The 26,979-nt window shown below is 35.3% G+C and overlaps 2 protein-coding genes across 2 annotated transcripts in view; both read right to left on the minus strand.

Annotated features, from left to right (window-relative positions):
* Window positions 1–26,846, minus strand: part of LOC131439047 (uncharacterized protein K02A2.6-like) — a 78,369-nt gene extending 51,523 nt beyond the window's left edge. The window contains exon 1 of the mRNA XM_058609579.1: window positions 22,777–26,846. Within this exon, the coding sequence (XP_058465562.1) occupies window positions 22,777–26,846 (4,070 nt within the window). The remainder of the gene's footprint in view (window positions 1–22,776) is intronic.
* Window positions 1–26,979, minus strand: part of LOC131439622 (coatomer subunit beta') — a 174,355-nt gene that overhangs the window by 132,557 nt on the left and 14,819 nt on the right. The window lies entirely within an intron of this gene.

A 26,979-nucleotide genomic window follows, 5' to 3' on the forward strand; every position in this document is an offset into this window, starting at 1 on the left:
CGTAGATGAAGTACCGTTGTCCTTGGGTGTAGTTGCCTTCTTGTCCAGTTTAGTATGGAGCTTACAGTAGTGAACAGCGTTTGGACAATTATATTATTTTCTTTAGCGATTTGAATTGCTTCCAATTCCTTGGAGATAACGAAATGTGTATACAACATTACTTGTCTTGTTCAATTGAAGTAAACGCAGCTTAATATCAAGGTACATTTGCTCCTTAAGTAAACCCTCAGGTTTTCGTATCAAGGGTCGAATTCTGCCATGCCTGTTGTCAACAACTATTCGACGTAAACATGTCAAAAGGTCGTGTTGTCAAATAGGTCAAATTTGTGGAATTGGTGTTGATAACCAACATAGAACTGAAATAAATTTGCCTCTTTTCAATCAGACATATACGTGCGTCACAAATTCAGTATTTTTGTTTGTTTGTACCGTGTAATTCTACTATGTCACGTCATTACACTCTCACAAAGTCACTATTTTCACGAAAGTGTATCAAACATTATAATACAGATACGTATTTCGGAATGTTATTTACATAAACTTTATAAACTTATGAACTTATAAAACCAATGCACTGAAGAAGGATGTAAATAACATGTATTATAACGTTTGATACACTTTCGTAAAAATAGTGACTGTGGAAATAGTGACTTTGTGAGAGTGTAATGACGTGACATAGTAGAATTGAACGGTACAACAACAGTACTATTAGTGACAACATTCTACTAACAGCTCAAACGGAAATCTAGTGAATCAAAAGTGATAATTTTTAAAGTTTTACTCTCGGATCACATATTTCCAGTCATTTGAAGAATGAGGTTGTCATAGTTTTTATCGTAAATCATCTTAGTTTAGATCCACCAACCGAAACTACGCTTTGGTTACTCGAAAATATAAAATGGTTGTATAGATTCGGATAAGTTTACTTTATCATCTGTTGTTCCTTCTACATTTTTAGGTGTTCAAGATTGCTTCAAATTTATTCACAAACTTCCGATCATTCTCTAAGATACACGATTGTTATTCCTGTCAGATATGGAGCAATGCCAAATGTTCGCACAATACAATAGGTGTTGCGACAAACAATACGAATATACACAAAATTTTGAGAATTTCTGTTCCAGTGTCAGAACTTAAAGCCGCTTACTAAATCAAAAGCGAAAGTAACTTGGGATGCTAGTCCAGTCACACCAGAACAAAACAAAACTAAAACATCACCAAACTCACCAGACCTTGGGTTTGCGCAAGTCCGTTCCGCATCATGTGTCTTAATGAATAATGCAATCAATCCCTTTTGCACTGGGACATGTTGTTTTGGCGGAGCACGGAATGTCGAAGCTGTAGAATCGCACTAAGTTTGGAGTTCTTTTCCGTTGCTTCGTGGCAGACTGGCTGTATTTGGGGGACAGAAACGGAAGGAATCCATGCGAATCGGTAGTGCCGGTTGTAGGGCGAGAAGAATCTACAAGAGTGACGCGTGCCACAGCAGAATACAGCAGGAACGTCACACCCGGTTGGTGGCAGATCTGGCTCGGCTGGTGAAGGGATCCAGGATCGGAAACATATGACTGTGAAGTTTCTGGAGTGGAAAAAGCCGGGTGGAAATCGATAAAACTGCACTCGGAGCGGAACGGAAGGGGAAAAGCAGAGAGTGAAGAGTGACTGCTGGTGATGAAAGATTGAAAGATACCGAAATTTGAAAAGCTTTGTGTACAGAGAATGAAAATTTCTGCATAGACATTTGATTTTTGGCACTGAATAATAAAAAAGATGACCATAGATGATCTGTTGTATATAAAATATTGGGAATATTTTATTTTTGTTTGTTTTCTTCGATTATATTGCTTACAATTGAAATTTTTATAATAAGTTTATTTTGAATTCTGGAAAATATATTTAAATTGAAGTTGAGAAATGGGGAAAATAGGTTATTTGATGTAAAATAAACATAAAATACGAAAAAATGCAGAACCCAGGCGAATGATTCTAACAAGTTGAAACCGAGACTAAACAAAAAGATAAAATGAGAATGCATTTTGTGTCATTAAAAATAAAAATTCCGAAAATTTGAATTTTTAATTTATATGGACCTCAAAAATTCTTGAACTATCATACCCCCATGAGAACTAAAACGGAAATTAATTAATAGCACAGCACCCTTTAGCTGCCATATTGACAAATCTAATTTTAATTATAATTCGTTTTTAGCAACCTGATCTTTCAATTATGTCATGATTAATCAAGGAATAATAGAAAGATGACGAATTCAAAATAATGATCTATGCATTTATATAATTGGATCGATTGTAACTAATTACAACTACAAATACTGAAAAAATAGAACTTCATGTTTCCCAAGCCAAAAATGACCAGGATTCGTTTGTTAACAGAAATTTTACAATTTTTCAATGTGCGTCCAGAACAAAATTTCATACTATACTGGAGTTTTTTATGCAAATTTCCTCTTTCATAAAAAAAACCTCTTTTAATCTACTTAATGGTGTAATGATGCATTTGTAATATTACTCATACCATCATAAATATACCATCATAAATTCTTAAAAAAAAACTGTTCATTGAATAGAAACAGTAAAGTTTGTTCGGACGCAATCTAGCGAAATCTACAAATCTACCACGTTGAAAGCTTCATTCCAAGACAATTTTACCATGGAACAGTACACACCGAAAGCATGGCACATTTCACGTTAAATGGATGCGTTAATAGGAAAAATTGCCAGTGCCACTAAAAACCCTCCATTAATTGAGAAATATCCTCTATAGGTCCTTATTTTTTCCAAGACGATGGAAAAAATGGTTTGAATGGCTACTGGTTTCAACAAGACGATGCCACATGCCACACCGCTCGACTAACAATCGATTTGTTACGACCATTGTTCCCCAGACGGGAAAAACGGTGATTTTGACTGGCTCTCGAGATCACCTGATTTGACTCCACTTTTCTAGGAGATGGCTGAACCGATTTTCATAAACTTAAATTCAAATGGAAGCTTGTAGCTCCATACAAAGTTTCTAAATTTTATTCGAATCTGACTTCCGGTTCCGGATTTACAGGGTGATATGTGCAAAAAAATTAAAATAAGTGCAAATAACTTTTCTTAAAACCGGCTGAACCGATTTCCGAATGAAAGACATAATTGCCTCATATAATTTTCCTGATTTTTTTCTCGATACGACTTCTGGCTCCGGAATTACAGAATGATAAGTGTAAATATTGCAATTTCAAATTACTTCCTCAATTTTCTCAGAAATGATGTGGCCGATTCCAACAAACTTCAATTCATATAAAAGGTCTACGATGTCAAAATCGTATAAAATCATCAAAATTTGAATAAAAACTTGTAGAGTTTGTACGTCAGGTTAGTTGATGGCAATATGAACCGATTTCGATTATACCGCTTCTTGGGCTTCGGTGCGGGAAGTACCTACAATAATGGCAATCACTTCGTTTTCTCATGGATGGCCTAACCGATCAGATATCTGTTCTGTAGGTTGTACTAAGTAATGAACAACGAATCTCTTTGGTTTCTTTCAAGAATCAAAGAGAAACATTTTAAATAGAATACCACAGTATTATATATGAGAATATGAATGATATGAGAAAGTCATCATTACACCACTAGGTGGATTAAAACAGTTTTTTTTCATATATTTTGTTCAGAAACAAATGCTTCCACTTTAAATGGCCCATTCTGTATATGAATCACACATAAATAACATTGAGTATGTTATAAACAGAATTGAAATATCCAGGAATGATCTCGAATGCGGCTACTGGAACTGATAAAATGAAATACATGAAAACATTATTTAAAATTGAAAGAACGTTAAAATCTTCAAAATCAAATTGAAAACAATCGACATTGCTGAACATTGATGCGAAAATATTCATATGCGACTTGATAATATTATATCACTGCTAGTTGTATTAAGTATGTTTTTCTAACAGGTTTTGTAGATAGCAGGGCTTATAAGGAAAATCTGTTTTCTACAATTAGAAATCACTTTAAAAGATAACTTGTAATAAGTTTTGATTATGAAAGGAGCTCAGCAGGGCTAAATTATTATATGCATTTTATGGTATGTAGAGTCAGACTTAGTAAGTTAAATTAAAGTTCATAACGTCGTTTCGAGCCTTTCAGTGGAATGCTGTATAAAACAAAATTCTAAAAAAGTTATTTCTTTTGATTTTACTATTTTGTCTCGTTTTCTGAACAGATAAGTGTTACGCTTACAAGTAGACTTCTCTGGTGTGTGAATCAAAAATCAGAATCAGAATAAAAAGGCGCTATTACAATTATCATTTATATTTATTCAGATTCAGTGGCAGTGCAATCTATTTCGTCATTTCTCGCTGTAATATTCATTTGGCTCTCGATAACGGTAAATGCCCTTCCGTATTTCGTCTACCCACAATTTGACCCTAACGCGCATGCTCTTTCGTTACGCCTCACGGCAAATGGGATTTTCAAACTGTTTTGTTGCTGAAGCTTAGGAGGGTGATTTCTACCCAAATAAAAAACAACTTGCATCTCGACTATCACACCTCCATCAGGCTTAGTGAAGAGAAGTTTTGTTGGAAGTCGCTACATCGCTCGTTTCGACTCCACAGCCGTAATGATTTTGTGCTGCTCCCGGAAACCACCCCATGCAATAGAGTTTTCACGCATCTTAACGGTTAAATCACTTTTCATGCGACGTGCCAGCATTGTCCTATGTCTCGATACTCTAGCGAAGGAGTTCGTTGTACGAAGCAAAAAGTTGACGAGCGACGTGTGACGTAGGACAATTTATCTTCACCTGTTCGTTTTCTCCTGGGAACTCCCCTAATTCTCTCAAACTCTGTGTTTCAGGACGAAGGTCTTTAAACCTGTAAACGTGTTTCAATTTAATGCTCGTCTCCGTCGCCACATCGGCGGGTATAATATTAAAATTGAAAAACAAATAATGTTACATACTCTCGAAGTTGCAATAGGTCTGTCTCGAGTGTCGAGCTACTGCTTCTATCAGACTTACTTCTGAAACCACGGCAATCGGTGAACAATCCGCGTGTTCTAAATGGAAACGGTTGGCGATAGGTGCTTAAATTTGCAACAAGGGCAATAATTCGATGTGGTGTGAAGCGATCTCGTCGAACAGAGGGGAGATTTGCTTTGGGAACCACGTCGGTTGGTGGAAGAAATGAGTCTGGAATGCGGTAGATGAATGTAGAGGGTGTAGATAATGATAGATATAAATATTTTAACAGTGCAACTTAGCATCACTACGGGGAATTCGTGTTTCATTCTACTTGATATAACCGGTTAGAAGGTTAATTATATTTTTGGTATAAAAAATCATCCTTTTTCTCGAAGTGGAGGTAGACTTCAAGAGCTACTGGCGGAGTATGCTGAGAATGCGTTTGATTTCAGGTTTTTTCAAATATTGAATCATTTGTATCTCAGGCTAAGATATGGATTCAGCATGGATGGATTTTACAAATTGTGATAAATCCCACAAATAGAAACAAAAGCCTATAGTCGTGTTGTGAAAAAGCTGAAGTGAAAACTAATCAATAAAAATAAAACAACAGACGCGAGATATACAAAATAGATACTTCAAGTTTTTTACGTATCTCGGACTCGTCAGTTTATAGCAGTTCAAACTGAATGGCTGGTGCAATATAGCAGTTCAACCTTATCTACGACTCAATAATAAAGCTGAGACTCTACTTTAGCAAATAATTTATAAAAGGTGATTTTTTTGAGGTTAGGATTTTCATGCATTAGTATTTGCTCAGATTTTTTGAGGTTATGATTTTCATGCATTGTTATTTGCTCAGTATGCTCTGACATTTCATCATGAATAGACTTACTAACGAGCAACGCTTGCAAATCATTGAATTTTATTACCAAAATCAGTGTTCGGTTCGAAATGTGTTTCGCGCTTTACGCCCGATTTATGGTCTACATAATTCTGGTTGAATGGCTACGTAAATAAGCAAAATTGCCGCATTTGGAGTGAAGAGCAACCAGAAGCCGTTCAAGAACTGCCCATGCATCCCGAAAAATGCACTGTTTGGTGTGGTTTGTACGCTGGTGGAATCATTGGACCGTATTTTTTCAAAGATGCTGTTGGACGCAACGTTACAGTGAATGGCGATCGCTATCGTTCGATGCTAACAAACTTTTTGTTGCCAAAAATGGAAGAACTGAACTTGGTTGACATGTGGTTTCAACAAGATGGCGCTACATGCCACACAGCTCGCGATTCTATGGCCATTTTGAGGGAAAACTTCGAAGAACAATTCATCTCAAGAAATGGACCGGATCTTGGTGGCCGATCATGCGATTTGACGCCTTTAGACTATTTTTTGTGGGGCTACGTCAAGTCTAAAGTCTACAGAAATAAGCCAGTAACTATTCCAGCTTTGGAAGACAACATTTCCGAAGAAATTCGGGCTATTCCGGCCGAAATGCTCGAAAAAGTTGCCCAAAATTGGACTTTCCGAATGGACCACCTAAGACGCAGCCGCGGTCAACATTTAAATGAAATTATCTTCAAAAAGTAAATGTCATGTACCAATCTAACGTTTAAAATAAAGAACCGATGAGATTTTGCAAATTTTATGCGTTTTATTGTTTAAAAAAGTTCTCAAGCTCTTAAAAAATCACCCTGTATTAGTTGTACCGTGGCACATTGTCTTTATTGACGAGTAGAAAACCTGAGTAAAAAGATCTGCAACTCAATAATAAAATTTATCATTAAAACATCAATCGTTGCGGGTTTATCCATATAAATCAATGACTTCACGTATGTGATGTGAAGTAAAACCACCATCAGTTCAAGGACTTGCCAGTGGATGCGGGTAGACTTACAGTAGCCCCGATATGACTCATCCATTCACCTTCTTACTATAGCTGTTACCGAAAAGCGAACAAAAAGGGTTGGGCGGATATGTAAGTAGAGTCACTTACTCGTATTCCGCGGGAATAAAAGATGCTCTTTCAACCATAATATCCAGTGCATAGATGAAGCATATTGCTATACATGCTTGAACTCGCCTGATGGTTTGTTTGAGAAGGGCGCGTCAGACTCATTTCAAACCTTCAGAAGGAAACAAGTTTCCTTCAAGTGACTTGGGCTGGCTATCCACAATCCCTCGTCCAGTCATCAATTCGTCCGATGCCCTGATGCTCCCTCCCCTTTACGCCCCCGTGCAAAATGTTTTATATTGATAAATACAATGAAACATAGTGTAATGAAATTATATAACATAAATTGATATAATAGATTCCAAAATAATATAATATAAAATAATATATTTTAATTTAATATAATATAATACAATGTCATACAATATAATATAATATAATTTAAAACAATATATAAAATAACAGTTAATGTAGAGTATCAGTTATGCTCTTCTATCTTCGCAATGCTGCAGGAAGTAGAATATTTCTCTTCTAATAACAATAATAATAACCACATCTATAAAAATTATATATGTTATTATTGTTGATGACAAATTAATAATAATAACAATAAATATAATAATGAAAATAATAATAAAAAACAATATAATATAGTACAATGAATTATAGAATAAATAATAGAATGAATAAAATGATATGTTGCGATATGCTATGATATTTTATTACTTGAATTTATATGTCATTTCTCATCCTCTCATTCTGCCATCAACGCATTCCATCGACCAATTGTCACCACAGACACACGTCTAGACATGAAACAGGAACCAGTAAGGACCAAGCTCACCTTGTGACGACCTTGATATTAAGTTAAAAGTTACTTTAAAAATGATAACTTATAAGGAAAACAAATTTATATTTTGCGCAGAGGTACGTAGTACTCATAATAAACCCTATAATATAATATAATATAATATAATATAATATAATATAATACAACATAATGCGATACAATATAACATAATATAATAGAATACAATATAATATAATATAATAAAATATAATATAATATAATACAATATAATATTATATAATGCAATGCAGTATAATACCATCCAACATAGTATATAATAACATAAAATAGTGTAAGACGATAATATATGAAATAATATGCTATGATACAATATAACAGTTAATGTCGCAGTGTAAGTAAGTTTCTTCTTCTAATAATAATAATAATAATAATAATAATAATAATAATAATAATAATAATAATAATAATAATAATAATAATAATAATAATAAAAATAATAATAATAATAACACATGATGTAATAAACAACAGAATTATATGTTGTAATATACTATGATAAACACTGCACTATAGGATGGGCTTCAACCTACAAGCCATTTCGCACCCTCTCATTCTGTTACTAACTACTCATCACTGAAGCGAATTTCGTGCCATAAACAGCTTTAATTCAACACTGGTTTTGAAAATAAAATTCTACGATTTGGAAGCATTGTTTTGGAGTTAACCTATTCGTGATGATTTGCCAAACAATATTGAGTAGACGCCACTTTACACTGTCAAAACAACTTTCAGACAATAGAGTAATCCTTATTTAAGAAACAAACCTCCTAAAAACACCCATTGGAAGGCCAAAGATTTAAGTGAATTAAAGAAGCCTGTTGAACTTAGCAGTTCAACATAATCCCACATATCAAACAGATTGAACGGATCAAACAGATTAAATAGATTAAACAGATTAAACAGATTAAACAGATTAAACAGATTAAACAGATTAAACAGATTAAAAAGATTAAAAAGGTTAAACAGATTAAACAGATTAAACAGATTAAACAGATTAAACAGATTAAACAGATTAAACAGATTAAACAGATTAACCAGATTAAACAGATTAAACAGATTCAACAGATTCAACAGATTAAATAGATTAAACAGATTAAACAGATTAAACAGATTAAACAGATTAAACAGATTAAACAGATTAAACAGATTAAACAGATTAAACAGATTAAACAGATTAAACAGATTAAACAGATTAAACAGATTAAACAGATTAAACAGATTAAACAGATTAAACAGATTAAACAGATTAAACAGATTAAACAGATTAAACAGAATAAACAGATTAAACAGATTAAACAGATTAAACAGATTAAACAGATTAAACAGATTAAACAGATTAAACAGATTAAACAGATTAAACAGATTAAACAGATTAAACAGATTAAACAGATTAAACAGATTAAACAGATTAAACAGATTAAACAGATTAAACAGATTAAACAGATTAAACAGATTAAACAGATTAAACAGATTAAACAGATTAAACAGATTAAACAGATTAAACAGATTAAACAGATTAAACAGATTCAACAGATTAAACAGATTAAACAGATTAAACAGATTAAACAGATTAAACAGATTAAACAGATTAAACAGATTAAACAGATTAAACAGATTAAACAGATTAAACAGATTAAACAGATTAAACAGATTAAACAGATTAAACAGATTAAACAGATTAAACAGATTAAACAGATTAAACAGATTAAACATATTAAACAGATTCAACAGATTAAACAGATTAAACAGATTAAACAGATTAAACAGATTAAAGAGATTAAACAGATTAAACAGATTAAACAGATTAAACAGATTAAACAGATTAAACAGATTAAACAGATTAAACAGATTAAACAGATTAAACAGATTAAACAGATTAAACAGATTAAACAGATTAAACAGATTGAACAGATTAAACAGATTAAACAGATTAAACAGATTAAACAGATTAAACAGATTAAACAGATTAAACAGATTAAACAGATTAAACAGATTAAACAGATTAAACAGATTAAACAGATTAAACAGATTAAACAGATTAAACAGATTAAACAGATTAAACAGATTAAACAGATTAAACAGATTAAATTGATTAAATAGATTAAACAGATTAAACAGATTAAACAGATTAAACAGATTAAACAGATTAAACAGATTAAACAGATTAAACAGATTAAACAGATTAAACAGATTAAACAGATTAAACAGATTAAACAGATTAAACAGATTAAACAGATTAAACAGATTAAACAGATTGAACAGATTAAACAGATTAAACAGATTAAACAGATTAAACAGATTAAACAGATTAAACAGATTAAACAGATTAAACAGATTAAACAGATTAAACAGATTAAACAGATTAAACAGATTAAACAGATTAAACAGATTAAACAGATTAAACAGATTAAACATATTAAACAGATTAAACAGATTAAACAGATTAAACAGATTAAACAGATTAAACAGATTAAACAGATTAAACAGATTAAACAGATTAAACAGATTAAACAGATTAAACAGATTAAACAGATTAAACAGATTAAACAGATTAAACAGATTAAACAGATTAAACAGATTAAACAGATTAAACAGATTAAACAGATTAAACAGATTAAACAGATTAAACAGATTAAACAGATTAAACAGATTAAACAGATTAAACAGATTAAACAGATCAAACAGATTAAACAGATTAAACAGATTAAACAGATTAAACAGATTAAACAGATTAAACAGATTAAACAGATTAAACAGATTAAACAGATTAAACAGATTAAACAGATTAAACAGATTAAACAGATTAAACAGATTAAAAAGATTAAAAAGGTTAAACAGATGAAACAGATTAAACAGATTAAACAGATTAAACAGAATAAACAGATTAACCAGATTAAACAGATTAAACAGATTAAACAGATTAAACAGATTAAACAGATTAAACAGATTAAACAGATTAAACAGATTAAACAGATTAAACAGATTAAACAGATTAAACAGATTAAACAGATTAAACAGATTAAACAGATTAAACAGATTAAACAGATTAAACAGACTAAACAGATTAAACAGATTAAACAGATTAAACAGATTAAACAGATTAAACAGATTAAACAGATTAAACAGATTAAACAGATTAAACAGATTAAACAGATTAAACAGATTAAACAGATTAAACAGATTAAACAGATTAAACAGATTAAACAGATTAAACAGATTAAACAGATTAAACAGATTAAACAGATTAAACAGATTAAACAGATTAAACAGATTAAACAGATTAAACAGATTAAACAGATTAAACAGATTAAACAGATTAAACAGATTAAACAGATTAAACAGATTAAACAGATTAAACAGATTAAACAGATTAAACAGATTAAACAGATTAAACAGATTAAACAGATTAAACAGATTAAACAGATTAAACAGATTAAACAGATTAAACAGATTAAACAGATTAAACAGATTAAACAGATTAAACAGATTAAACAGATTAAAAAGATTAAAAAGGTTAAACAGATTAAACAGATTAAACAGATTAAACAGATTAACCAGATTAAACAGATTGAACAGATTAAACAGATTAAACAGATTAAACAGATTAAACAGATTAAACAGATTAAACAGATTAAACAGATTAAACAGATTAAACAGATTAAACAGATTAAACAGATTAAACAGATTAAACAGATTAAACAGATTAAACAGATTAAACAGATTAAACAGATTAAACAGATTAAACAGATTGAACAGATTAAACAGATTAAACAGATTAAACAGATTAAACAGATTAAACAGATTAAACAGATTAAACAGATTAAACAGATTAAACAGATTAAACAGATTAAACAGATGAAACAGAATAAACAGATTCAACAAATTAAACAAATTGAACAGAAAAATAACACAATAAACAGAATAAACAAAATACACAGAACAAATTGTGTAAAGTTGTGATAAAGTTTTAAGAGTATACTATTTGTTTGTTGTGACATCTATAAAATTCACAATCTTTTGCTGTGCGAAGTAAACAGAGTAAAAGAAATAACACGAAGAATACGACATGTTCTGTAATAAATTCATACTGAAACAGATAAATAAAATTCAAATTATTTTATGAAGTCACTAACTTTCAGAACCAACTATCATAAATAGTATGGTACCATTGCAAAATTGTAGCAGAACAGCGAACATACGCAGAATTCGTTCATCGTAGCTTTGCTTTGTTATGAATGTCTGAATTTCCGCTATCTCATGTTGACCCTTCAAAAATTTAAAACAACAATGTCAGTATTCTCGTTTAGTGTTGTGTTCAATAATAAATTCACACTCATTTGATGACTATAGGTATATATAAAGCTCCATGCTAAATTTTAATTTTAGCAACCATGTACACAAAGACAATTTTCATTCCTATCGATTAATGAAAGTTTATTCTTTTTAAATTTTGATTCACATATGGGCACGCTTCTGTATCAATTGATCTTTTTATTCAAATAATAATAGTTGATTTATTTTGTTATCAGTAGAAAACAATTGTAAAAGCTCTGTTATCTACATATAGAACCGTGAATTTTTACAGTTAAAATTAATTTAGTACAAGCACTGTGTTTGTTTCTTAAAAAATTCATTAGTTCCGACATTCCGAAAGCATTTTGAATCGATACTCAATTATAGAAGGATGATAACCCCATCACATCCAGTTTAACTCTTGGTATCAACCATGAAAAATTTAAAGTATGGCCAATCTAATCTTCATAATCAGAGACTGTAACTAACTAACCAGATTCCTGAAGCTATTCAATCTATTACCAACAATCAATATAAATTCAGTAGAAACTGCAAGAGGACATAAAAGAGTTGTCGCTTCTAGAACATAAGTTTCGGTGTAATGATTCTAAGCAAAAAAGTATAGCAAATTTAATATGATTCACAATAAACGTTATGAAATATTGTGGAAGCAATGTGTTTCAACATTTCTACACATAATCAGAAAGTAAATGAAACAGGGGAGGAAATGAATTTAACGAATTTAACGGAAACTATACGAATTGTATTAGAGATAAGAGTGTACGAATTGTATTGATTATTGATTTTCAATGTAAGAATTTGATTACACTGGAACCTCAATTTACGCGTAGAACCAGGGGTGCGTAAATTAAACAAAACATACCGTCAAAAGGTTTTTCACATTTCATTTGATTTTAATGTAAATAACATGAATAATCCTACTACGTCCGATGCTTTAGCGCCTGAGAACCCTCTGAGTATGTCCTGAGACTATGGAGATGCTTAAGAGATGCTCCAATATCCAAGAACTACTTGGAGTATTGTCCTTAAGGACTACACTGTATCACAGCAAGTGCTAAAACGACTAATGCCTTTTTTGTTTGTGGTTCATACTTTTAGAGCTACATATTGCTTACTTGTCTATTTATAGCTGTTCCAGATAGATTCCCAGTCGTCCAAGAACTTCAGCGAAAACAGGTCTAAAGATCTACTCGAGCATTCAGCAGTCTATATATAGTTTTTCAATGCTGCTCATAGTAGTAGTGCTACATATTGCTTACTTGTGTGTTTTGATATTTTTTTCGGAACATTCTCAGTCGTCCAAGAACTTTAGTACGAACAGCTCTTAAGATCTACGCGAACATTCAGCAGTTTATAACAGTTCGGCTGAAAAGTTCGTATCGTTTAATAGAAACACACATTTTTTTGCCAAAATTCGTTTTTATTATTCAACATAATTGCCATCAGAGGCGATACAGCGATTATAGCGATCTTTTCGATACCATTTTTGTAGTACGATTTGTCCTTTGCCTCAGAATAGGCCTCAGTTTCAGCGATTACCTCTTCATTGCTTCTACATTTTTTACCAGCGAGCATTCTCTTGAGGTCTGAAAACAGGAAAAAGTCACTGGGGGCCAAATCTGGAGAATACGGTGGATGAGGGAGCAATTCGAAGTCCAATTCGTTCAATTTCAGCATGATTTTCATCGACTTGTGACAAATTAGGCCGTTTTTTTGAAATTTCGTCCTTCAAACGCTCTAAAAAACGCTATATAATAGTCACTGTTGATAGTTTTTCCCTTTTCAAGGTAGTCGATGAAAATTATACCATGCGAATCCCAAAATACAGACGCCATAACTTTACCGGCCGATTGTTGAGCCTTTCCACGCTTTGGGTTCGGTTCATCGCGTGCAGTCCACTCAGCTGACTGTCGATTGGACTCCGGAGTGAAGTGATGGAGCCATGTTTCGTCCATTGTTATATATCGACGAAAAAAAAAAACGGTTTTATTTCGATATAACAGCTCCAAACACTGCTCAGAATCATCAATTCGTTGTTGTTTTTGATCGATTGTGAGCTCACGCGGCACCCATTTTGCACAAAGCTTTCTCAGATCCAAATATTCGTGAATAATATGTCCAACACGTTCCTTTGATATCTTTAGGGTGTCAGCTATCTCGATCAACTTCACTTTACGGTCATTGAAAATCATTTTGTGGATTTTTTTCACGTTTTCATCGGTAACAGCCTCTTTTGGACGTCCACTGCGTTCATCGTCTTCGGTGCTCATATGACCAGTACGAAATTTTGCAAACCACTTACGAATTGTTGCTTCGCCCGGTATAGAGTCTGGATAACACTCATCAAGCCATTTTTTTGTATCGGCGCCACTTTTTTTTCATCAAAAAGTAGTGTTTCATCAACACACGAAATTCCTTTTTTTCCATTTTTTTTCACAATAACAAAAGTAGCTTCACTCAAAATGCAATATCTCACAAACTAATAATCAGACAGCTGTCAAATTTATACACGTATCTTTTGAAAGTTTGTACTAACTGAAAATAGTATGGATTTAATTCTAGTGGCGCCCTCTCATAGAAACGATACGAACTTTTCAGCCGATCTGTTATATAATTTTTCAATGCTGTTCATAACTTTGCTACACTAGTAGATCTTAAGGCCTGAACTTCAGGTAGTTTTTGAATAAAGCATCGGTTACGTTGGTAGACCTTAAGGTCTTTATCGAGGAGGTTTTGGATGTGCATGTTCTTCTATAGATTTTATCACAGTATGCCAATTTTATGCGAATAGTACTACGAGTACATACTGAATACAATATTTTCCATACTAGATGATTCTTGGATGCCCACGGTTTTATTAAGAATCTTTGAAACTAAACAATTCATTAATGTACATTTCACAATATTCAATTCCCTGAAGCATGTTAGATTGTTTTGTATATGTATATAAATTGAGATTTCCCTCATTATGCAAAAACCTGAACCGCTGAGATTTCCCTCATTATGCAAAAACCTCAACGTGAACACCTAAATGACTGTTTGATGACGACCAGAAAAAACGTCACAATCTTATTGATTTGACTCGACGATTTCAAAATTTTGATCAGTACCCAAAATTGCGTTGTAAGTAATTTTTTGATCGTGTGCCGTTATGTATCTGAGGCGTATACAGTTAATGAATACTTGAAAAGAATCAATAATAGATATTAAAAAAATCGAAGTAGGCTAAAATTTTGTGTCCTATTTTATTCATTTCGTTTTCACTCAGGATAGTTTCACCAAACAAATACTTTTCACGAAACTGTGTTGGGTCCGCACTCAGCTACGGGGGTTTGAGCAAACCTGATATAAAAATCAGGTTCGAAACTGACAAACAAACGTTTTGACAGCAGTTAGGGTGGAATTTGGGTTAGGTTTAGCATCAAGCGAAAACGACATTAGACATTCATTACGGTGTGCTCAACATGCAGTAACTATGCATCATCCATGTTTGTTCTTATTGATTATGTTTGTTGACCATTAACATTGAAACGTTATTGAAAAACCTATTTTAATCCACCTAGTGGTGTAATGATGCCTTTCTCATATTACTCATTACATCATGAATATAACCGTGAAATTCGCAAAAACAACTGTTTATTGAATAGGAATAGGATAATTTGTTCGGATCTAATCTCACAAACTCTATAAATCCTGTTTAACCTGTAGTTTCGGAACCGAAAGTAGTATACACAATAAATTAAGGAATTCTGTATCAAACTTTAAGACTTTTCTTTTGAACCTATAGGTTTGTGAAAATCTATTCGGCCATCTCCAAGAAAAGTGAGTGAGATCCTTTTTGCAGTTTCTAATCACAATTTACAATTCTCCCGAAACCGGATTCAGATGAACGGAATAGCCGAAGTTGGTTCGTTTGCTACCAACAAATATGACCTACAAATTGGAACAGTTTTGAACGTAGTTAAACTTATACTTACTATCTCATTCTCTATTTCGTTTAAACCAATTAAACTAAATCTAACGAAACGAACCTGCGTTTCTGTTACTACTGCGTGCTAAACAGCATGAATCAGCATCATGAAACATGTAGTAGGATTGTTATTATTATTATTGAAATCACTACACAACGTGTATGTAAGCACGCCTTGTTCGTTTTGTGTTTTCTTCTTCTTTCGGTGTTGTACATATTGTCACTCTATATGGCGATTTGAAAACTTTGACACTCATCGCCCTGTAACTGCGGAGCCGAAAGTCGGATCCGGATGACATTTCACAGTAGGTTTAAAGACAGTATGAACTTCAATTCAAATCAAGATTTGTGAACATCGGTTCAAGCATCGCAGAGAAATCGAAGTGAATTTAGTTTTAGGAGTTTTTCTTCTCCACTTTCGGTGCTCTCGGAACAGGAAAAAAGGGGACCAGTAGTGCCGAATTAAGTTTTTATGCCCACAAACTAACAAGCTCTGCAAACTAGAAGAATTTATCAGACAGTTTTATGGGATTTGTACCTGTTTTTAACCATCGTTCGTGGAAAAATACTAATAAAATTGGTAATTTTCCACTTATCACGCTTTAGTTCCGGAACCGGAAGTCGGATCCAGATAAAATGTTCCACAAATTTTTAGAATATTATAAGACCTTTCATTTGAATCTAAGTTTGCGAAAATCGGTTGAGTTGTTCCAGAGATAATTGAGTGTAAACTTTTCAAAGTCACATTCATATTCAAACGAAATTCAATAGCAAGCTATGGGACCATAATACCTTTTATTTGAATCTTAGTTTGTGAAAATCGGTTCAGCCATCTCTGAAAAAAGTGAGTGCATATTTTTTTCACTTTTTTGGTACATATCATCCTATATCTCCGGAACCGGAAGTCGGATCGGAATGAAATTCAATAGCAGACTATGGGACTATGAGACCTTTCATTTGAATTATTGTTTGTGAAAATCGGTTCAGCCATCTCTGAGAAAAGTGAGTGCATATTTTTGTTACATACACACACACATACACACACACACACACACACACACACACACACACACACACACACACACACACACACACACACACACACACACACACACACACACACACACACACACACACACACACACACACACACACACACACACACACACACACACACGGACACACACACAGACATTTGCTCAGTTCATCGAGCTGATTCGAATGGTATATGACATTCGGCCCTCCGTGCCTCGGTTAAAAAGTCGATTTTCACAGTGATTGCATAACCTTTCTATATGAGAAAGGCAAAAAGGAATGTTGTATAAAACGTGGAGAGGAACTAGTAACTACTTGAAACAATCAGGATGTCGTTCAAGTTGGAGTATCGGATTGTAAGCGACGACACGACCGGCCACTCGTATATCAAAAATGTATCGCAAAATGAAGTACCCCTCAGTAACTCGTAATATCAAAATGAAATCACTGTTTCAATATTTAAATTGGCAACACAAGTTGTTAAATAATTGATTTTCAATAACAGCTACCATGGCTACTATTTATATAGAAATGTAGAATGTAAATAAACGTGGAAGAGATGTGGTGAATGTTACAGGGATTAATCCGAAGTACTCCGTCCGACCGAAGTTGGTTTTCTATTTGGGGACACCAGCAAGGCCAAACTAAATTTGGTGGCATTCCTGGAACTGGTAGTGGATATGATGAAATATGAATATGAATATGATACTGACGCAGAAATATCCCAGTGCTTGATTGGAGCAAAGATCATGTAAAAAATGGAGCTATTCTGAACAACATTACTTGAATAGTATGGTCAGATTATTAGAGTTACACTAAATCAGAACATGGGTGTAAATATTGGTATAAACTTTATGTTGTAACTAACATGACTCATGTTGAGTAAATATACATTCCCAATTTAATATATAATTGCGATTTTCTAAAAATTTTGAATCGTTTTGGTATAATGTTACCAACAGAAAACTAGTTGTTTCATGTTATATATCGAAACAAACGAATACATTTTATTACATGTAAAGGGCAATTAACAATCTTAGGAAAACGGACATTTTGCACAACGCAAAATTAATTTTCTTCACTGTCGTTGAATGAAAATTTTAAAAGAACTATTAGTTCGTTGAGTACATCTTTTTAATTAAACTAATCGTCGTTGTGCAGAGTATAGATTGAGAAACAAAATTTAATTGTATAGATAAATGTACTGAAGACTTTACTTTGTATCTTCAGGTATTTCATTTTAGGCGGGTGACCGATCTTTCAGCTTAGTAACAGAACTCTGGACCGGTCAGCATTACTACTCTTCCATCGGCTAAAAATCAGTAGTAACGAAGAAAATATCCTACCAGTTGTACTGATTTGTAGAATTGAAATCCTGAGTACAAGGCACTGATGCGACTGATGTAGCATTCGTGAAAATGAGCTTGTGGTAGTTTGATGTACATCTTTCGCCTACATGCAAATGAAGAATCTTTCAGATCCGCTATGTGAATTCTACCGATTAAAAATTAGTTGAATTTTCTAGTCCATCTCTGTCCAACCAGGCTTAGCGTACCTGATACAAGCCCTTTCCGACATTCCGGGATCTCTATTTTCAAATTGTTTGTTTATTTGTTCTAGGGTCCCTTGGTAACTAGCTCTTAGCAACTTAAACAGTGTTGCTCAATAAGATTATTTTTAACATTATCAAGGGGTTGTTGAATTTTTCGGTAACTGGCGGTAAATCGTCAACGGACAATAATAATACTAATTTTCCTTAAGAGTGTCTGGTCGTGTCGTCGATGTAAAAGCCTTTTCGCACTATACCGGGACGACCGGGACGGGACCATCCGGGACTATCCGGGACGTTTTTTTTTCCTCATCGGCGGTGACTGAGCTGCCGGCGTGTGTATGTATTGGAATCTCGGATCGATATTTCTCGCCGAGTTTTTTTAGCGCCGACGGTGCAAAAAACTCGGCGAGAAATATCGGCGGCAACCAAATGGATACACACGCCGGCAGCTCAGTCATCGCCGATGAGGAAAAAAACGTCCCGGATAGTCCCGTCCCGGTCGTCCCGGTATAGTGCGAACAGGTTTTAAGTCTGTCTAGTGAGCCGAACTTTAGAAAACAACATCCCATAACACGCCGGTGGTGACGACCGGGTGTGATAAAATACTTTATACAGCGCAGCTCGTCGCCAACATTAAAATATTATTTTTATGTTTCTTTTTGAAGCATACTTCCCGACGATTTACCGTAGGATGGGATTTCTACACCACGCGTAATAATTACTGGGACGCTTACACAGCTTCAGCAGCACAAAATGCACGGAAGTCTAACTTTGAACCTCCTACTTTACACTTATTCCCTAATAAACCATTGCTTTTGTTTGCAGTAATAACTTCTGCTTTTCAGTTGCCGAATCTTATCATTGCTACCAGTTCGCGATCAGGATCGGTAGTGAGTCTTCGTGGTTTCCGGTGCCACTTTGCGCATTTATTTCACAGCTTTTGCTTCCGATGCTGTCGGGTTACAACAATGAACAATTGAATATTTATGCGATGAGCACCCTAACCGAAATGACGATCTCGCATTGTGTGGAATCTACTAAACGTCCAACGGTTATTTTGCAGAAATTGAAACCCGTCAGCAGACTATCTAAGCTTTCGATATTTATTAGCTCCGCTACGGTACTTCAATCGATTAGTTCATTTTGTTGGTAGATGCGAACGTGTGTGGCTAACCGCGATTCAACTGAAAATGGTTCAACATACCCAACGTGTTTCATAGATACGTCCTGCAGTGGCCGCATTCGAACTCATACAGTTGATACTCATTAAAATTGTGCTCTGCTCGGTGCACTTTCGTGAGACTGGAGTCTAGTTGGGAAAGCACTGGGCTAGCAATTCTAGCATAAAGTGAGTACACGGATCGCATTCAACGGATGCAGTTCAATCAGATCCCATTCACATTACTGTGATGAAGTGGCTTCAGCTTCAATGATAATAAACTCTAATGCTACATAGAGCCTGTCCGGGCAGATTCCTTTTTCCAACCGGCCGGTGGTGATTGTTCGAAAATACCCACACAAAAATCATTTAAAGCGGTACTCGGAGTACAAAACATGGCAAATGAGAATAGTTACGGCTTTGATGGTCATGCAAGTAATAGTATAGCTAGACTATCGACGTGAATCTATCGTACAGTTCTATATGGAAAAATGGCTGAAATGAAAATGGATAGATTCCACGCGATACGGGATTTCCGCGTGATTATATACTTCAAAGTCTCTTTGTTTTTTAATATTATTGAATATATGGTAAACTATTTCAAGCGGGCAAAATTCGTAGGTTTGTTCAACTTTGCGAGCACACCAATGCAAAGTCATGAATCTGTATGACCGTCCCTAGAATCAAACATGCAGGATTCCGGACGCTTTGAAATATTATTTTTTTGACCTACTCGATACGTTGAAAAAGATCTGCAGGGAGGTCCATGTAAAGTGGAAGCATTTGTTCGGTAATCATGGTGGCGATTTTACGTCGTATGTTGTCTTTGATGGTTCTATGGTTCTTGGCTTATCAGCGTATACCTTGGATTTCAAAAAGCCTCACAAAAAAAGTTTGGTGGCGTCAAATCGGGTGATCCCGAGGGCCAGTTAAAATCACCGTAACCAATCAATTGTTAGTCGAACTGTATGGCAAGTTGCACCATCCTGTGTAGTACCAGTAGTCATTCAAACCATTTTCATGAACAAAAGGCATAACAAAATCATTTATCATGGCTCGATAACGATCGCCATGCACAGTTTTCGTTGGTCCATCATTATCTTGGATTGCCATATCCGCACGAACACCACACCAAAATGTAACTTTTTGGTCGTGTAGAGGCTGTTCCTCATTTAATTGAGGGTTTTCAGTGGCATAGAACTGACAATTGTGTTTATTAATGCATCCATTTAACGTGAATAGTGCCTCGTATGACATTTTGATTTTTCGCCAAAAGTTGGCCTCGTACTGAATGCACTGTTCCATGAAAAATTTGTCATGAAATGAGGCTTCCAATGCGGTCATTAGTCGATTTGACAATTCTGTCAAAAGTTATTGGGTTGCCCGATGCTTCCACTTTAAATGGCCCATCTTATATAACTTGATATCCACAAATGTTAGATTAGCTGGATCTTAAAAAAGTACAGTGAAGTCTACTACAACGCGGATTCATTCGTGCCGATATACTTTGTCTCCGGATTCCTTTTGCTGGAAAATCGATAGTAAATATGAGATACTTAGGATGCAGTTGGTTGCGATTATCTTGCCATTGTTATCAGATAGTTCCATATTGTCTTCATAAAACTTGTTGTACTTGCAACAATTGTTTGATTTGTGCACTCGATTTTCTAAGAGATGCACAGTGGTTCAAAAGCGCAATTTCACGCTCTTGATTAATAACTCATAGGATCATGGTTTTTGAGGTACAGTATCTTCAGCAAAGTTGCTCAGAATGATAGACACCATCTTTTGGCGAACTTTATTTATGTGATTAATCCCCCTAAAAGTGAGATAAACATTTTATTTCAGCTCAGGGCCAACATAGGGGCTAAGTTACTTCAACAAAGTTGTACAGAAAGTTATTTCAAACAAGTTTGCTGAAGGTACTATTTCCGTAACTTGAGTGTAATTCAAGATATAATGTGTTTTCTGAAAAGGGTGTCCAAAAACCAGTTTTTGTAAGAAAGCATATATATTTTCAATTTATATGAGTTTTTCATGTTATACAAAGTTTTTTATTTTTAAAAACTACACAACTTTCTCGAACATACTATGCTGCTATCATTTCAGTTTAATGAAATAGAGCAGTTTTTCATGTTTTTTTATGTAAAGTTCTAACTAGTCTATTGTCAAAAGGCGCAGGAAGGTGCAGATGAGACTACTCACATATTAAACTACTTCAAAAGAGCTTTCCAACCGTGGTTGAATTACTCGTCTGCGATCGTCTGCAGGCGAGATATGTTCTTTTCAAATATCCTTGTCCTGGACATTTTCAATGATAAGGTTCACTGTATTTCAGATCAGATTTCAGTATATATTCGTTACCATGGAAACTTTCACAATAAAAGGATTTTATGGACATCGAAGTCTACAAATAGAAAAGTTTAGCAATAATTACAGACGGTTTTTTGAAAGTAACTGTCCGACGTTTTTTTTTAAAGTGAGATAAGAAGCCACGACATTGAAAAAAGGCAATTATCATGTCGAATTACGTTATGTCATTCTTTGGTATGTTTTTTTTTTCTATAGAAAAGCTCTGCGGATAAATATCCTCTATTCATCAATTAAAGTGGAGATCGATAAACTCTTGCTATATTGTGTCGCGTATATGGGTAAAGTTTTAAATAATAACAGCGAAGAATCTTCTTAAACGTTTTATTCGATAATCAAAACTTAGTACTGAACTGGCGCGAAGTATAGCTTCTTTTTTTTTTACTAATTCAAAAATTACACACTAAACTGAAAGTATATAGTTCATACATAACATTTCTTCCCCCTTAAGGAGAATATCTGAGTGGTGCCCGACGCAACCTTTCCGAGCGACGGAGTCCAGGTGGAGATATATCCCGTTGTTGATTCGGCCTGCTACACGGTGTAAGAAAATTGGAATTTGCAGAATCATACGAATCGGACAAATCGGAGCTCAAAACGGTTGGTAGTTTCTCTGACGTCATAATGTTCCCATAGTAATGACTTCGGCGCAGCGACCCACCTCTATGACTGGTATCGTTTGTTTCGTGTTGTTTTGTGCCCTGCGGTTTGCACTCGCTACTGAGGAAATCACGTATTTGGTCGATGTGACGTTTGAATGTTTTTCCATTATAAACAATTTCATAGTGCAGGTCTCCCACACGGCTAGTAATGATACCTGGAATCCACTTGTCCATTCTAGTGTTTCCTGATAGAAAATAGACTTGTTTTCCCGGGTTGAAAGTACGAAACGTCGATTCGAACGCGGTGCGTTGTTTTTCCGTAACTGTAGTGTTAGGTGTTTGCGGTCTGACAAGATCCAGTCGTGTTCTTATGTTTCGGCCTAGAAACAATTTCGCAGGAGATTCTCCGGTTTCGGAGTGTGGAGCTTTTCGGTACTGTCGCAAAAACTCGTTTATGTCACTGTTCAGCGTATCTCGTGCTGTTCCCATTGCTCTTAATGCTTGTTTCACCGTTTGCACGTACCGTTCAGCTTGGCCGTTCGTCGCGGGGTGATATGGAGCTGAAAGTTTATGATATTTTACTCCTTTTTTTTGGAGAAAAAGTTTGAATTCCGCTGCAGTAAATTGAGGACCATTATCCGATACTATTGTTATTGGTACTCCGTAAGAAGCAAAAAGTTCATCTAGAATGTGTATTGTAGCTGCTGTTGTTGTCGAGGTTGTAATTTTTACTTCAAACCATTTGCTGTAGGCATCCACGATTACTAGCAACATTTTATCCGCAACTGGACCAGCGTAGTCGATGTGTATACGCTCCCAAGGTCCATTTGGATACTCCCAATGATGTGAATTGAACTTGTTTGGTGCAGGTGCCGTGCGAGCACAACTACTGCAAGATTTCGCTGTTCGTTCGATGTCTGAATCGATGCCTGGCCAGTAAACAAAGGATCGAGCCAACCCCTTCATCTTAACAACTCCAATATGCGCAACATGTAAATCGTTAAGAATTGCTTGTCGAAGGACCGGTGGTATTACTACTCTGTGTTCGAATAGTAAGCAATTTGCAACCAAAGTATATTTTGATTCTGGAGCTTTGTGTCCTTGCTGGGCAAGATCCCGGCCAGATTCTAATTCCTGCACCAGCTTTCCTAGATACGCATCTTTTTTCGTTTCGCGTGCTATTAATTCTGCTCTTACCGGTAATTGCTGTATGGCATTTAAAGTGAATCCCTCGAATGCGTCCTCATTGCCTTCATGCGGAGATTCATTATTTTCGGCGGATTTCAAAGATTTAACTGGTAGTCGGGAACAGTAGTCAGCGTTAGTATTCTGTTGTGTTGGTTTATAAACGACATCGTAGTTGAAATGTACCAGATAATCTGCGTAATTTGCCATACGGCTGATATAAAGCGTTGGAAGGGATTTTTCTGGATGCAATATTTGTGCTAGAGGCTTGTGGTCGGTAATAAGCGTAAACTTACGTGCATATAGATAATGGAAGAATTTTTTAACAGCCCAAACGATTGCGAGTGCCTCTTTATCAATTTGGGGGTATCGTTGTTCTGTGCTAGACAATGTAGTGCTGGCATATGCTATTGGACGTTCTGTACTGTTACTTAATCGATGTGAAAGTACTGCACCTAAACCGGTTTTGCTAGCGTCTGTTGCTAGTACCAAGGGTAAACTTGGGTCGTACTGCATAAGAACTTGTGGCGAAATAAGGGCTTCTTTTAAATCTTTGTAAGCTCGTTTTGCTTCAGTAGACCATTCGAAAGATTCTGCCATGAGTAAATCTCGCAAACTTCGAGCTCTTGTGGATAAGTTTGGAATGAACGCACTGTAATACGTAGCCTTACCAAGAAATAGCTGCAGTTCTTCTGGAGTAGCCGGTAACGGTGCATCACGAATGACTTCTATATGCTTGTCTGATTTGTGTAGTCCGTTATGATCTATTTTGTGGCCTAAACATTCTAACGACGTTGTAGCGAACACGCATTTCGCACGATTGAGTCGTAATCCATTTTGTTTCATCCTATTCAGTGTCGTTGTCAAAGCCTGTATAAGGGCTTGAAAATTTTCTGCGAATACAATGATGTCATCATAGAAACTGACCACATTATCTAGATCCTTTAAAACTGTTTCCATGCGTCGCTGCCAAATAGCAGGTATATTAGCGGCTCCATATACTGCTCTTGTAGGGCGAATCAGCCCATGCGTTGTGGTGTTTAGTGTCAAAACATGACGAAATTCTTCGTCGATTGGAAGATGTGTATAGGCATCGGTTACATCTAAATGGCAGAACAAAGTAGCTCCCTTCATTTTGTTGAATATGGTATCGACTTTTGGAATAGGGTGTTCGTCTATGATCGTTCTTGGGTTTACAGTTGGTTTGTAGTTACCAGTAATGCGAAGATTCCCATTTTTTTTCACAACTATGTGAGTCGGCGACGCCCACTCGGAGTATTCGACTTTTTCGTAAAATCCTGACGTGATTTTTTTTTCTATTTCTGCCGCATAACGATTACGCAATGCGAAGGGCACATCATGAGCTTTAGCAAAGACTGGTGATACTCCTGGTTTTAGATGTACTTTAGCCGGAGGTCCAATCAGTTTTCCTGGCACATCACTGAAAATCTCTTCGAAGCTGTCTAACACCCTGGAAAGCTGAGTTGCTTCATGTGTAGTATAGCCCGTCACAGAGTTCACTGATATTGGTGAAAAGATACGATTCAAATTGATCTGATCAACGAAGTGAGGTATCCATTCACGACCAAATAGCGAGTCGGTGTTTCCAGAAACTACGTATAAATTGAGCCTGCGAGTTTTTGATCCAACTGAAACGTTCACAGTCATGCGACCAAGACACGTAATGTGATGACCGGTATAACTTGAAAACTGTTTATCTGCTTTCTGCAGTGAGAACTTGGGCTTGAATGAGCGTAATATAGATTCGGCAATAATACCACACGGTGCTCCTGTGTCCAATTCCATCCGAATAGGGTGACCATCGATTTTCACGTCTATCATCTTTTTACTAAGCGATATGTCGTTGACTTGGCTCAACGACTGCACTACATCGATTTCTGAGGTTGGCGACTCTTGTGACTGTACCTGGTCCGCAGATGTATTCTTCACTTTCGACCGACACACTTTCGCAATATGACCCTTTTTATCACAGTTGTGGCATCTCACATCTCGAAAACGACACTGATTCCGTAAATGCTGGCCCCCACACCCATCACAAGGACTTGAGTTGCTGCTTTGATGAGTATTGCTTCGCGAATGTTCACCTTTTGGTTGATTGATCTGAACTTTCTTTCTGGTTCTGAGATTTTCGTAGCCCAACTTATTAGTTTCTTCAGCAGTTAATGTTCCTGAGTTGACTTCCCGTGCAGTATCCCGAGTTGCTTCTAAAGTGTGTGCTATCTCGAATGCATCATTGAATGTTTCGGGTTTCTTTGCTAGAATTTCATCGCACATATCTCGAGCTTCCAGTCCATGCAGCAGCTGTTCAATAAGCATTCGATCTAGAAACTCTCCATATTCGCAGTATGCGGATCCTTGCTTCAAACGTAGACCAAACTGTGCGACAGATTCTCCCTTTTGTTGAACTATTTGCCTGAATTTAATGCTTTCAACGAATTTGTTTCTGACGCGGTCGAAATGACTAATAAGTGTAGAACGCAAATCTCGATAATTTATATCTGCTGGGTTGCGAGGGCTGACCAGAAACTTCAAAGCGTTGTTAAGTTCAGCACCCATATGAACTCTTGCATAGTTTGCGTACTGCGGTTCTGGGATGTGACTTAGTTGAAGTGCCCATTCGAATCGATTGAAGTAATCCGCAACAGAAGTTCCTTCTAATGGACGATATTCAGATATAGTAAAAGATGGAATTTTTGGTGGTGGACCGGCGTCCTCCCCGACCGCATTTTGTCGGTTAGTATTCACTTGCGCGACGGCATTTCCAATAGACACTTTGAGGGCCTCTGCAATCATAGCGGATAACGTCTCCATGATTTCAGCGTTTGCTTGTGCCATTTTCTAAAACTCGCAATCCCACTTCTGACACCAAATTGTCGCGTATATGGGTAAAGTTTTAAATAATAACAGCGAAGAATCTTCTTAAACGTTTTATTCGATAATCAAAACTTAGTACTGAACTGGCGCGAAG

Source organism: Malaya genurostris, chromosome 3, assembly GCF_030247185.1.
Source record: "Malaya genurostris strain Urasoe2022 chromosome 3, Malgen_1.1, whole genome shotgun sequence".
NCBI lineage: Eukaryota > Metazoa > Arthropoda > Insecta > Diptera > Culicidae > Malaya > Malaya genurostris.